At 34.1% G+C, this 15,992-nt stretch overlaps 1 protein-coding gene across 6 annotated transcripts in view; it reads left to right on the top strand.

The window, feature by feature from the left end:
* Positions 1 to 15,992, top strand: part of LOC6640891 — a 53,934-nt gene that overhangs the window by 14,514 nt on the left and 23,428 nt on the right. For 2 of the 6 annotated variants that reach the window (XM_047009764.1, XM_023174957.2), the window contains exon 1: positions 13,358 to 14,069. The exons of the other annotated variants lie outside the window; for them this stretch is intronic. In XM_047009764.1, coding sequence (XP_046865720.1) covers positions 13,373 to 14,069 — 697 coding nt within the window. In that variant the 5' untranslated portion in view covers positions 13,358 to 13,372. Of the gene's footprint in view, positions 1 to 13,357; positions 14,070 to 15,992 lie in introns of those variants that run through there. 6 annotated transcript variants of the gene reach the window in all.

Below are 15,992 nucleotides of genomic sequence, written 5' to 3'. Positions count from 1 at the left end.
CCATTCTGTTGTTTCGTTATCGGACAACTCTTGATCCCAATTTTGCTCTGCTAGCCACAACTTCTGCATAAATAACTTGCCTACTACCGTTACAGGTGCTAGCCAACCTAGTGGATCATAAATCTTGGCTAGTGTGGATAGCACACCTCTTTTATTCACCTTTCTGCTCTCGTCACAGTGTACCTTAAACTTAAATTCGTCTTTAATTGGTTCCCACTGCAACCCCAAGGTTTTAATTGCCTCGTTCTCATCAATTTTTAATACTTTATTATCGCCTGTATCAATAACCTCTTCAATAATTTCGGACTTATTCGAAATCCATTTTCTCAAATTCATTCCTGCTTTTTCCAGCTCTCTGGAGACCTGCTGAACTTTGTGTTTTGATTCTTGTACTGTATTACCTCCAGTCATTAAATCATCCATGTAGAATTCATCTCGGATAATTTCCCTAATCACTTTATCCTGACATCTGTTTGCTATCTCTGCAAGTACCCTTGTAGCCAAATAAGGTGCTGATGCCGTACCGTATGTTACTGTTGTCAATTTATATATTCTTAATTTTCTCTGCGGTGAATTTCTCCATAAAATATGCAAATATTTTTGATCGTTTATATCAATGTTTATCTGCCGATACATTTTTTCAATATCTGCAGATACTACGTACTGCCATTTTCGCCACTTTACTATTATGTCGAATATGTCTTTTTGAAGTCGCGGCCCGATCCACATAACATCATTGAGACTTCTGTTATTCGATGTTTTCGCGGAAGCGTCAAATACAACTCTTAATTTAGTTGTCAGACTTGCTTCTTTTATTACTGCTTGATGTGGCAGATAATACGCACCTTCATCCTTAGTTTCGACCATATGGCCCAACTCCAAATATTCGTTAATGAATTTTTCGTACTCCTCCTTAAGTTTTGGATTTTTCTGAAACTTTTTCTCCAAGTTAAGAAATCGCGCAGTTGCCTGCGCCTTCGAGTCACCTAATTCCTTTTCTTGCTTAAACGGAATCGTTACTACATATCTTCCTGAGGCATCAATCATAGTCGTCTTGTTGAAATTTTCTTCACATTCGCTAGCTTCTGTATCATCTTTTTCATCTGCCTCCATTTCCCAAAACCGCTCCATATCTGTAATATCTATTGTTGTAGCTACTATAGACTCATTTCCTTTTGACTTCGTACATCCCGACACGATCCAGCCAAATTGAGTATTTTGTCCTAGCAGGCCACTAATCTTGGCAACTCCACTTTTTAAAATGTGGGTGTATACGTCTATCCCTATTATCATATCGACCCTACCAGGTTTATTAAAGGTGGGGTCAGCTAGCACGTAAGTATGCCATTTTGACATATCCACGTTTGCTATTTTTAACGGAAGAGCTTTAATTAATTGAGGCAATACAATTGCTTCAACCTTAATAAGTTCTATTTCAGAATCACGCGTCTTCATTTCAATATTTACCCTATACTTCGAGGTTCTAGGTTTTGTCGAAGATACGCCACTTATTTCCGTTTGTTTCTTGATCTTGGGTAACTTTAACATTTGAGCGGCTTCTTCAGATAAAATAGTGCTTTGAGATCCATTATCAATCAAGGCTCTTAATGTTTCATATTCTCCATTTATTTTTTTAACTTGTATTAGGGCTGTGGCCAACAATTTTTGCTCTGCCGTTACACAAGTATTCACCTTCGCCTGTTTTTCCCCAAAGTGAAGAAGGGTATGGTGTCCCTTGCTGCACAATGAGCAGACCATTTCATTAGTGCATCTCTTGTTGCTTGAATGCTTCAAGCAACGTGTACACAGTTGCAATTTTTTGGCTATTTCCACCCTTTCTTTAGGTGTTAGCGCTTTAAACTTATAGCACAGAAATGCGCTATGCCAGGGACCTTTGCAGATCGGACAACCATCTTTGGAACCCGCAACCCACGTTTTTTGTAACGGTTTTTTCTCTTCCTTTCTCATGGCACTTAGCGAGCAATATCTTTGCTCCAAGTATTCCATGACATCAGATAGCTGTTGAATTTCCCTTGTTTTTCTAACTTGGCTCTCATACAACTGTAGAGCCTCTCTGTCAAATTTCCTTAGCAGCAGTTGAGCGAATACTACGTCAACTTCATCGGACAAATTTGCTTTAATTTTAATTAAGTGTATTGACTCATTAACTATGTCAATCACTCCTTTTACACTTTTTGCGGATTCATTGTTGATCATCGGTAAATCAACGATCCGACTTAATTGTTCGGAAAATACCCTCCGATTATTTTCATACCGCTTGGTTAATAGTTCCCAAGCGGCACTATAATTGTCAGCTGAACCTGACAGTAAATGAGCCACCATGCTCCTCGCTTCTCCCTTTAATGCGGATTTTAAATAATTGAATTTAAGAGTAAGACTTAAATCCTCTCTTTTTTCAATTAATTCCGCAAATAGTTCCACAAACAGGTCCCATTCTCTAGGTTCTCCAGAAAATGTGGGTACCTGTATTTTTGGCAACACCGGTAGTTCGCCTCCCACGGTAACATTCTCAACTTTCAAATTTTTCTGATCCTTTATTTTCTCTTCTAATGCTACCAAGGTATTCTGAAGGTCGAACTCCAATTCTTCTATGACCTCTTTAAATGTTTCATTATCTCTGTATAATTCATGTGTATAAGCTTGGCACACTTGTACCTTCCTGAACAAGAATTTTATTTTCTTAATATACATTTCGCCTGTTCTATTGTCTATCGTACGTAAATCTTTGCTCACCATCTCCAAATATTGCTGGAGATGACGAACCTTTTCTTCAAACTTTTCCTGGTTCTCAATACTGGAGGTCGCGTTTCCCCGCGACTCTCCGTTGCTGCCCTCAACATTTTCTGACATTGTTGCATCTGCTTCAATGGTTTCAGAAACAACAGTGCTCTGCCTGCTAGACTCTCCTTTGGCTAGTAATTTGGCTGCCATATCTAAACCTTCCTCATACTTCCCATCTGTGAAATAGTAGTGTTGAGTTACACCACTCTCTAGCATTTGACTATGGTAACTAATCCATAGCTTCTGTATCTCATTTACTTCGTTAATAATCTTGCTAGTAAACTTACTAGCATCTAACTCTTCTAGCTTTTTTAATCTTTTATGCAACTCGTGTTGCTTCGCTAATAGTTTTTCAGTTTTTGTGGGGAACATTTTTGTCTTATTCAAATATTAGGATATTGGTATAAGAGTATAAGTATATATAATAATATAATATTAATAATATAATATAATATAAACTATTTTAATTTATATCTTATCTGATGATCCTGTTGTAGACACCGTTCGCCACTGTTGTCCGCCAAGTAGAGTTATCTGCCGCTGCTTGTCTGCCACTGCGTAGCGAAAGTTTGCTCGCCTTTTTTGTTTTCTATCTCGATCAGCTGCTGTTGTCCAGGGCCTATGGGCTCAGGCGGTACCGGTGCCGGTCATCGCATCAGACTTTCTTCTATTGGCAATGTATATTCTCCAGCGGCCTCTCCTTTGCAACTATCTTGTTGCTCTGCTGCTTTTGGTAGTTGGCAATTTGCAACTACATATAGTTCACTTTTTTCGATATTAGGGCTTCGAATACGCCACACACCAACTTTATATTTTTTTTCACTTTATATATATATGTGGGCTTCGACTTAGCCACACACCAACTTTATATTTTTTTCTTCACCGCCGCCGAAATTATTGCAGTTGCTCGACTAGCCAAACTGCCTTTATATATTCGGTCGCACGCACTTTTTTATTTATTAAGCAATATTTTGCTTTTATATTATACTCTGTCTCTTACCACTGGTGGGGGAAAACAAGAGTTTTTTATTTTGCTACCTTTATCTGATCTTATCGTAAGAATTCAGACCTTAAGGAGCTGATTCATTCTCTGAGTCTCTTACCACTGGTGGGGGAAAACTACAGAGTTCCTTCTTCTCGAAGGACCAAAATGAATAGGGATTCCGGGAGAAGGAAAATAACCCAATCTTCATTCGTTGAATTCAAAATATGAACTGATTTTATTTACTAAAGTACGGAGTTTATATAGGAAATCTTAGGCTCTAGTAGGTAACAATTGTTCTTAAGTAGATCTTATTCTAGTACGACTCACCCCACGCATTCGGGGGTTGAAAAATTATTATTATTTTGGGCACGGCGTCGGCCACTTGACATCCTGCCGTTGTGATCGTTTGGGTTAGTTTACAATTACAAGTGTTTGTTCCCACAACATGTGTGGCTGATTGTATTTCTAGTCATATGCTAGGTTAGTTGTTTTGTGACAAAGTACAGTTGTATTATATTTTCTTTAGTGCATCTGATTTGGTGAAGCCGCTTCAGATGAACCCGATGTTTATTCTTAAACAGCCAACGTATGAGTTATTTGATACTAGAACTTTCGATGGCCATTGTCGAGCTTTCTAATAACTTTTAAAAAGAAAACGCGGAAAACCGATAAATTATAAATTATTTTTATCCCGATTAACTAAATAATATTGAATTAAATAATATTGAATTAACCTTGAATTTAAATAGGTTCTATTAATTTGAATGTTGCGTAATATGATTGCCTATCGTACTTAATACATTAATTTAATTAATATTAGAATTGTGTAATGTCGCCTTTGGCTTGTATTACGCATTGGACCCGTTTTGGCATTGAATTTAACAAATTTTTGCAGTGTTCTTGAGAAATTGAGTCCCACATCTCCTGCAACTTCATTTTTAAGTCAGAAATGTTCCGTTGTGGCTCATTTCGAAGCTTGCTCTTCATTAGCCACCAAATATTTTCAATTCTGCTTAGATCTGGGCTGTTTGATGGCCAGTCTAAAACCTCCATTTGATTATATTGCGTATATGCTTTCAATTTCTGCAATTTTATTTAAATGGTTTATATAAATAAGAGATAGATATGTTTGTGCTTGAATAACTTGAAAATAAATACTCGGTGACAATAAAATTCCAAAACTTCTCCCATATCCCTACAATTGTGTTAGTGCTCATTGTGGAAACATTGAATTATAATACATTCTTTTATCTGGATAAATTATGAGGCTATCAATGTGTTCTGTAATTGTAATACAGTATGGATCCATTGAGAGTTAATTTTGGGATATTTTTATGATACCATGTGGTATGCATAGCATATTCCCCATTCTCAATTGGAAAACGCACACGAAGATGATCAACATCTATTTCATAATTCGATACTCGAATTGTTTCATTCGCCTGAAAGAAAGGTAATTAATTTACAGTCAAAAAATGCTTCAATCATTCACTTACCAACAGTGGACAGGAGTGATTAAAGTTCGTATACGGTTTTATATACTCATAAGCCAATTTCATAAGTAAATTATTCCGATTTTTCAGAAATGCACAAACATTACCTTTATAGTTATAGAGAAAGGGCCGCCAGCCATTCAAACGTTTGAAGTACTCAACACGTATCTGCAAGTTAATTTATATAAAATGGTACTAAGTCATGGCAAACTGTTAAATATGATATTGGACTTACCCACACATCATTGTTATAATATTTCTGTATGTACTCCAAATTGATCGAGTTTCTATTTCGACTTATGGCTTTAATGCGACACAATTTAAATTCTCCCCAATCCTTATCAATCATATTGCAGTGGAGACTCTGGAACTTTGACTCCACATTGAATATCAAAAAGCTAACGCTTAAGAGTTGACAAGTAACTTGAACTATCCTCATGACTTGACTGATTTTAATATAGTGCTATTTTCAATTTATAATTTATACTTTTGAAATATCTATACCAATATATATTAATGCCGTGGCCCATCAAGTTTATTAATTGTTTTTTGACAACTGCACATGTTTTTAATTTCTGCAATTTTATTCAAATTATTTATATAGATACCACATATATATATATATTTTCTGGTTGAATAAATTAAATAGTGTATGCATTAAAATTTATGTGGATCTCCCTTGTTTCCTCGGGGGAATCGGTTCATCTATAATGATTTTCCTTTTCAGTATACATAAGTATTACTTATCTGGATAAATTATGGGGCTATCAATGTTCCCTGTAGTTGTAATACAATATGGATCCATTGAGAGTTAACCTGGGGATATTTTTATGATACCAAGTGGTATGCATAGCGTATTCCCCATTCTCAATTGGATAACGCACTCGAAGATGATCAACATCTATTTCATAATTCGTAACTAGAATTGTTTGATTCACCTGAAAGAAACCATTAGAAAAAGGTAATTAATATGCAGGCAGAAATGCTTCAATCATTAACTTACCAACAGTAGACAGTGTTTAAAGTTCGTATATGGTTTTATATACTCATAAGCCAATTTCATAAGTAAATTATTCGATTTTTTTAGAAATGCACAAACATTTCCTTTATAGTTATAGAGAAAGGGTCGCCAACCATTCAAACGTTTAAAGTATTCAACTTGTATCTGCAAGTTAATTTATATAAGGGTTCTGGGTCATGTTAAATATGTTAAATATTGCACTTACCCATATATCATTGGCATATTGTTTCTGTATGTATTCCACATTGATCGAATTTCTATTTCGACTTATGGCTTTAATGCGACACAATTTAAATTCTCCATAATCTTTATCAATTATATTGCAATGGAGACTCTGGAACTTTGACTCTACATTGAATATCAAAAAGCTAAGGCTTAAGAGAAGACAAGTAACTTGAACTATCCTCATGATTTGACTGATTTTAATATAGTGCTATTTTCAATTTATACTTTTGAAAAATGTATACCAATATATATATTAATCCTCTGGAACATCAATTATATTAATTGTTTTTTGACAACTGCACATGTTTTTAATTACTGCAATTTTATTCAAGTCATTTATATAGGTATATTTTCTGGTTGAATAACTTGAATAGTGTATGCAGTTTTGGTAAACGATTAAATTAATATTCTATGTCATTAAAATTTAAGTGGTTCTCCCTTGTTTCCTGGGGGAAATCGGTTCATCTTAAATGATTTTCTTTCACAGGTATTTTTCCAAGATCTTACAGGTGGTAAACGTTAGAATACTCTTTTATCTGCATAAATTATTAGACTATCAATGCTCTCTGTAGTTGTAATATAGTATGGATCCATTTAGGGTTAACCTGATGATTTTTTTGTGATACCAAGTCATATGCATAGCATATTCCCCATTCTCAATTGGATAACGCACACGAAGATTATCAACATTTAGTTCAAAATCCGATACTCGAAATGTTTCATTCGGCTAAAATTGTAATTTTTATACAAACAATCATGCTTCAATTATTCACTTACCAATAGTGGACAGGTGTGATTAAAGTTAGTATATGGATTTATATACTCAAACGCCAACTTCAAGAGCATATTATTTGCGTTCCTTAGAAATGCACACAGATCAACTTTATAATTATAAAGAAAAGGTCTCCATCCGTTCAAACGTTTAAAGAACTCAACGCGTATCTGCAAGTTTATGAAAATAATGATTCTAACAGTGTTTCTTTGTTATGTCAAATTGTTAAAGATGATATTGGACTTACCGACAAATCATTGGAATATTGTTTTTGTAGATATTCCACATTGATCGAGTTTCTATTTCGATTTATGGCTTTAATGCGACATAATGTAAAATCTCCATAATCCTTATCAATAGCATTACAATGAAGACTCTTGAATTTTGGCTCCACATTTAAAATCAAAAAGCTAACGCTTAAGAGACAACAAGTGACTTGAACTATCTTCATGATTGGACTGATTTTAATATATATTTTTGGATATCTATACCGATATAGAGCAGATGAAGTATATTAATTGTTCTTTGATAACTGCTTGCACGTGTTTTTAATTTCTGCAATTTTATTCATATTATTTATATAAATACCATATGTATTTCATGCTTGAATAACTTGAAGAATGTATGAAATTTTTGTAATAGACTAAATTAATATTCTATGTCATTAAAATTTAAGTGGTTTTCCCTCATTCCCCTGATTTTGGTAGTAACTACTACAGGTGATAAACTTTAATATACTCTTTTAGCTGATTATTTTTTGGGACTATCAATGTTCTCTGTAGTTGTAATACAATATCGAACCATTTACGGTTAACCTGGGGAGTTTTTTGTGATACCAAGTCATATGTAAAGCATATTCCCCATTCTCAATTGGAAAACGCACACGAAGATGATCAACATCTATTTCAAAATTCGACACTCGAAATGTTTCATTCGGCTAAAAGAGACCACCAAAACGTTCATAACAAGAAAAAATGCTTTAATAATTCACTTACCAAAATTGGACAGGTGCGATTAAAGTTAGCATATGGAGCGATATATTCAAAAGCTAATTTTAATAGCATGCTATTTGCAGTTCTTAGAAATGCACAAAGATCCACTTTATAATTATAAAGAAAGGGTCGCCAGCCATTTAAACGTTTAAAATACTCAACGCGTAGCTGCAAGTTATTTTATACAATGGTTCTAACAGTTTTTCTAGGTCATGCCAAGTTGTTGAATATGATATTGGACTTACCGACAAATCATTAGAATATTGTTTCTGTTTATATTCCACATTGATCGAGTTCCTATTTCGATTTATGGCTTTAATGCGACACAATGTAAAATCTCCATAATTCTTATCAATAGCATCACAATGAAGACTCTTGAACTTTGACTCTACATTGAATATGAAAAAGCTAACGCTTAAGAGAAGACAAGTGACTTGAACTATTTTCATGATTCGACTGATTTTAATATAGTATTATTTTTTAATGTATACTTTTGGATATCGATACCGATATAGAGGATGTAAAGTATGATAATTGTTTTTTGACAACTGAAATGGTTTATGTAAATACCAAATCGATTTTTTCTGCTTGAACTATTTCAAACGGTCAGTACTAATTTTCATTACTAATTGTTTACGCTTAGTGATTGTTGTTTTCAGTTATTTATAGATGGTAAACCTTTAAATATGTATTATAATTTGCATAACATATATTTCGACCTTAATTTAAATATTCAAAAATTGTTAGTTTTTAATTAAAAATCAAAATGTTTTTGGTTCTATTTCTTGGGGAAATAAATTTCATTTTTGAGCTTAGAAAAAACATTACCACGGTTATTAGCCCTACTGTCTTGTGCATAAGTTTTGAGATTATCAAGGTTCTTTGTAGTTGTAGTACAGAATAGATCCATTAATGGTTAATCTTGCGACTTTTTTATGATACCAAATCATATGCATAGCATATTCCCCATTATCAATTGAAAAACGCATGCGAAGATTATCAATATCTAGTTCAAAATTGAATACTCGAAATGTTTCATTCGGCTGAAAGAGACAATTAAAATAAACATTTAATATTTAAAAGAAAAAGTTTCAAGTTTACACTTACCAACAAGGGACAAGTGTGATTAAAGTTAGTAAATGGGCTTAAATATTCGAAAAATATTTTTAATACTATATTATTGGCGCTTCTTTGAAAGGCACAAAGATCAACTTTATAATTGTAGAGAAAATGTCGCCAGCCATTTAAACGTTTGAAGAACTGAAAGTGTAACTGCAAAATAATACAAATGAAAAGATATTTTTGAAATATTATATTGTGAACTTACCGTTAAGTCATTGGAATACTGTTTCTGTACATAGTCCAAATTGATTGAGTTTCTATTTCGATTTATGGCTTTAATACGACAGGATGTAAATTCTCCATAATCTTTATCAATAGCATTGCAATGAAGACTCTTGAACTTTGACTCCACATTGAGTATTAATAAGCTGAGGCATAATAGCAGACCACCAATTTGAAATATTCTCATGTTTAAACTGATTTTAATTTAAACCCTCAACCGTAGCCGACTTTATTCAGAAGTTATTTGTTCTATAAAATGTTTTGTATACGGGAAACTCTTTACTTGTTATTAATATCAGCAATTAAAGTGTTTATAAATATTTGAAAACATTTTTCTGCTTGAAATACTTACATAATAATATTTCAATTGCTGCATTTATGCTTTAATTGTAGCTGTCTTATAATTGGTATATAAGTATATATATTTGTGTTCGTTTTGAATGAGTTATCAATTTTCTTTTGTATTTTAGTGTGTTTACTGCATAGATATACCGATTTCTATAATACCCAAAACCATGTACATACATATTATAACTTTTTAACCCTTAAACCATTAAAAATCGAATAGATATTTTTCTCTAAAATATTATTACTAGAACTATATGTATAATATTTTACTTATTTATTTACTTAACCACTGAAATCACTTTTTATCTTAAAGGGTGAAGAGCTCTAAAATTTTGTGTATCCTGAACCAAACTATTTGCCTTTCGTAATTTCTAACGTGCTAATTTTGCATATTTATATAAGATGTGTTTATCAATCGAATTTGTTTTTGTCCCAAATAGTCGATTATACACATTGAATTTGTTTTTGGAACAAATTACAGATATTATTTACATTTTAGAAACTCTGCAGACTCTCAATTTTAAATTTTAGTGTGAAAAATTAAACATAAAAGATAAAACATCTAATTTCAAACTGCAAAATCACGCAAATTAACAACAAAATATGTATATTCAACTCAGAAAGGACAATTGTTTAACTTATAGGGCAAATACATTTTAAATTTATGCAATTTATGTATGTAACATAAATAAAAAAAAAACAAATTTGGGTAACCTAGTACAGCTCATTAAACTATTTGACTCAACAAGTGGAAATGCTACAATTATAAAGTTATAAATTAAAACATTCTTACTAGCATAACCCAATTAACTAATACAAAAATGTGTGTCTAAAATGTATAAATGATAATTTGTAGAAAATTGAAATATTTTACGCGACATAATTGCGCGTTGATTAAAAATTCCATTGAGCTAAAAACTTGAGTGTGTTGGCATTTTGGGGTAGGACTAAAGAGAGAACCAGTTGATAATAATGATGATGATAATAATGATAATGATGATGATAAAGGCGACGACGAGGTGCCGTTAGGTTCAACCAATGCGCAGGTCTCTAACAAATGGAACCAACCCCTAGTTTAGAACTATAAATGACTGTGTGTGTGTGTGAGTTTGTGTAGGAGCCATTGGCAGCGACCAACCCACACAGTTCTCTTACCATTAAAACAGAATTAGGCTAATTGTGCAAATATATATGCACACATAGATGTTAAAACAGATTTTTGGTACCGAGTTTCAATTTAGAATCTAAAACGTTGCCAAAAGGAACTACCAAAAACTCTGTTCCCGGCACGCAGCTCTCGAGAAGCTACCATTCACCACCTACTCTCCCTTACGACCGAAATGGTGGGATGCCCCGTAGAAAACTATAACTTTCCATATCCATCATTTGGCATCTTCTTTCCCCGTCGGTCTTTCATCTCGCTCTGGCTTATATGTTTAAATGGGCAGCCAACCCGACGAATCCTAGTTGAATGCGCTGGCGAAGTTTTGTTGTTTACGTTTCGCGTTTCTCGTGCAATGGCATTCGGCTTTGGCTTTAGCCGAAGTAGAAAAACGACCGAATAGGCCGACCATGTCCTTGCTGTGAATATTTTGTCGAATTCAGTTTACAGACCTTGGCCAAACGTGTCGGATGTCGCGGAATAATACGACAGTGCCGTCTACGTCATTTGTCATTCTCGTCGTCGTCTTCGTCGTCTTTGTCGTAGGTTGCATTTACGTTACATTTACGTTGCGGCGTTACGTGATTGTTTAACGTTGAATGCGAATGCGTGGGCGAATGCCACTGGGCCAAATGCCAATATTGTTTCAACAAATATCAACAGCAGATCAGATCAACAACATCCACAACAACAAGAACAACATTATCAAGGTTCCTTCCCCCATTGGCTTGTCATTTGTTTATGTAATTGGTTTTCGGTGTTGTTTTCATTTTCCGTCCTGTCGTGTTTATTTTTCTTCTTTTTTATTTATTTACTGGTAATCCCATTTAATGTTGTGTCAATGTTGTTCACCTTAATTGATGTACTTAAGTTTTGTTTGTCGAATTGTATTAAACAATATTATAAATATATATACACGAAATATTTTGAGCGTTTAAGTGTAAAATTATCAATTTTAGTAGGCTTTTTAAAAGTTATTAAACTTATATTTTGTTCGCCAGTAATTCTTTGAAAAAATGGTATTTAACAAAAAACGACTTGAGTTTTAAATTTTTTAAAAGATTTTTAAGGCAACTAAGATTATAATTAAAAAGTGAATCAATGCTTAAAATTTATAATATAATATATTCATTTTATAGTCTTATATGAGTTTAAATTTTGTTTCAAAAAAGTATTTAAAATTCTTTTGTCGAAAGAATTAAAGTATCTTTGCTATTGGAATACTTAAAATGATAGTTTTTCATTTAAACGCTCAAATAATATATGCATATTAGTATATATGCTAAACAATATTTGTGTAGTAAATTTAAATTCAATTGATGTTGTAATTACTGTGTTTTAATATATATATATATATATATATGTGTGTGCGTTTTGTTTATTCTATCGGTGTCTATTATTAACTAACTCTTATCTGTATAAAAAACACTTTTAATCTATAAGAACATAGTCTTAAAATTTGGGGTAACTCAAAGATACAATAGAAAGCTGTATATTATGGTATCGTAAAGCCAGTCAGACTACTGTTTTTTTTGGTTAGATGATTCATGACATTCTTCATAGTGTTTATTTAGCTGGGGGGACTGTCAACCTAGTTTATAAACCTCTGACAACTGACAGTAGATTAAGGAAGGGTAAATATAGTTTTATTTTGAAATTCAATTGAACTTGAGTTCAAGGCCCAAAAAGAGTTGTGTAAAATGTAATGTTTAACAAATCATATATATATGTATATGTGTGTGTGTACTCAAAGTCATAAATGATCTAACTAAATATATGTTGTAAGTCCAAAATATTAAGAAGCAAATGTATTTTTCCTAGTTTGTACATCGTGATAGAATAGAACGTGATTGTGAATTCTTGTGTTGACACACGACTGACTGGGTTAGGTTGGGTTGTATGTCAAAATAAGTGAGATAAAACGATCGTCGGACTTGGTCGTTTATCAGCTTTACGGAGTGACATTATCAACTCTTCCGACTAAGCCTAAAATCTACTACGATTTATCTTTTGTATATTAAAATAATATAAAAATATTTAATTTAGAAAATTGTACAGATCTGAACTTGTAGGAAATAATAAAACAATTTAATAGACCGGGCCTTTAGTTACCGCTCGAATTGCAACGCGAAAAGACGCTTAAAGCGGACTAATCAAGTGATCAGTGTGAGCAAAGAAAAGTGATCAAGTTAATACAAGGAAAATAAGAGAAGAAAACATTTTTCCAAATGGCCGGTTATCGGTCTCTACCCTTGGCTCCCGTTTCGGCCAGCAGTATAGCGGCAACGGCTGCCACAGTTCCTGCAAATGCCGGAACTATGGCCTATTCGGCCCATCATCAATCTATGACGGCCATGTCAAATAATGGTATAATCTATCAATCGGCGGTGCATGCCTCTATACACAGTTTGAATCGCTCATCAACGACCACGCATCATCATATTCTAGCCACTGCAACAGCCACAGCAGCGACAGCAGCAGCAGCAACAGCGGCAGCAGCAGCAGCTGCAGTAGTTGCACTGCCGACGGCAGCAACAGTGAATCAACCGCAGCAATCTAACTATGGCCAGCAGCAGCAACATATCACGCAGCAGCAGCAGCCATCTCAACAGCAGAGCCATCAACAATCCCAGCAACAAATGATGAGCCATCAGCAACATTCGGTTGTACAGCAGCAGCAACAACAACAGTCGCACCAACAACATTATCCTGCCCACCACCAACACCACCTCCAACAGCAGCAACAACAACAACAAGCAGCTGCCTTGCAACATCACCATCACCATCATCATCATCATCACCAACAATTGTCGCTGCATCAGAACCACTTATATTTCAGTGGCTCCAGTTTGACCGGCCATCACCATCATCATCATCGGCAGATCTTCAGTCATCTGCAGAGTGCCCTGATGCCGCTCAGCGTTAGTAAGTATGCCGATGTCTATTTGCTCTGTGTCTCAGTCTAATTGTGGGCGTGTCGAATACTTTGTGGTGAGAGCATATTTGATCTCTACTTGTTGTTGTTGATTCCATTTTGGTGTTGCATGTTTGTCTAGCTCTTAACTCAAATCTATTCCAAACCAGTTAACGTTATCGATGTTGTTATTCTTATTGTTCTTTTAAATGTGTCTGTGTATATTATATTCTATATGTAGATCTTACAGAAATCTCTGTTATCTCTGTTACATACATTTAATTGTAAAGCAATTTATTTTTCTTACAAAATGCAGCGTCATTTGTTTATTATTTAAAGCAGAATGGAGGTGGATTTCTAATCTAAGCACATCTGAATTCGTTCGGCGACTTTTATGACATTTTCTAAGTGATTAATTTCATTTTTCTATGCTTAAACCAAGTGAATGATTTGGAACCTCCTCAGCTGAACTCAGTTTTCTCTAAATGATCTGAAAAGTATGCTATAATAAATTGGGTGTTTACTGAAAGAATTTAAACATAAAGAAACGTTATAAAACTTAAGGTGAAGAAGCATAATGAAGTGGGAATTGATCTCAGTATTATATATATTTTGTATATATTATCGATCTACCAAAATATATCACAAACTTAGAGGAAAAAACTATATTTTTGGAAATCAATTACCCGAAAAAAGTGAAAATGATTTCACATTTTTCAGTCCTTGCAAAAATATGACCATCAAACGCAAACAATTGTTAAAAATTTCTATAAAAATTTCTTACCGCTTAAATGTTAAAGGGTCATTCGGGGTTTTAGTTGGTTTTACACGGGGGAATAATTTAAGCATTTTGCATTTTATAAACATTTCATTAAATTTTATTTCATACTCGTATCTTCCTGGGCAATAATTCGCACGCCATACCAAAACGCGTGCGAAGCGTCGCGCATATGTTGGTTGGTTGGTTCCCTCACTTACAGTTAGAAATGGAGTTGGAGTTGACTATATTATTGTTGTTGACAAAGGACACATGCACACACACACACACACACACACACAGTGATACTTATAACGAGCCTAAAAACCTAAACTACAGACAATTGAAACAAAAGGCCGCCAAGTTGAGGAGACCCAAAAGCAAAACTGAGGCAAAGTGAAGCGAAGCGTTTCCAAGCCATTGGGTCTCGCAGGTGAGGTGCGTGTATGTATGTATGTGTAAATGTGTGTGGCTAACAATGCAAAATATGCTTAACATTTGGTTTCTACTGTTGTTGTTCAGTGTGTTGGCTTAGTTTTTTATGCCCTGCTTCGTCTGCTTCTCTGTCATGTCCCTGTTCCCTATCTTTGTCTCATTTATATTTCCCTTGTCTTTTGTTGCACATTGAAATATGTCAGCAATTGTTGCAGCGTTTTTGCCTCTACTTCTGCTTCTTGTTGTTGTTGTTGTTGTTGCTGGCAACCATTGTCACATTAGATTTTGTGGCTGCCCGGCGGCCGCTTAACTTTATTATTTTAACTTAACGGCATTTTAAGTGTTTTTTATGTTATGAAAACCATATGGAGAACAATGGGCTACCTCCGTGTGTGTTTGGCAGGTGAAAATTAAGAAGAAATTGCATCACAAGAAGTAGGAGTAGACGGAGGAGTGGCATTCATAATAAACCCAAAAGAAGCAGCTTCATTATGTATAGCATACTTTTTTGCGCTGCCTCATGTAGAAAGAAAAAATAAACACAAGTGCACGTGAGTGTGTGTGTCTATGCTTCAATCTTTTTGTCTTGGGTTCATTGTTCTAAAGTTAGTTTAGTTAATTTTTTTTTTTCAAAAATCGATAATTATAAAAATTTTCCAGTTTTTTAAACGTAAACGGGGCAAATTTGTAGAAATTTGTGTAGACCAATATGACGTTCGATGTAAAAATGCAGAGTTTGTGA

This window comes from Drosophila willistoni (assembly GCF_018902025.1).
Source record: "Drosophila willistoni isolate 14030-0811.24 chromosome 2L unlocalized genomic scaffold, UCI_dwil_1.1 Seg168, whole genome shotgun sequence".
In the NCBI taxonomy this organism is placed as follows: domain Eukaryota; kingdom Metazoa; phylum Arthropoda; class Insecta; order Diptera; family Drosophilidae; genus Drosophila; species Drosophila willistoni.
The sequence above is the reverse complement of the archived record's forward strand: the minus strand, read 5'-3'. Positions and strand labels throughout refer to the sequence as shown.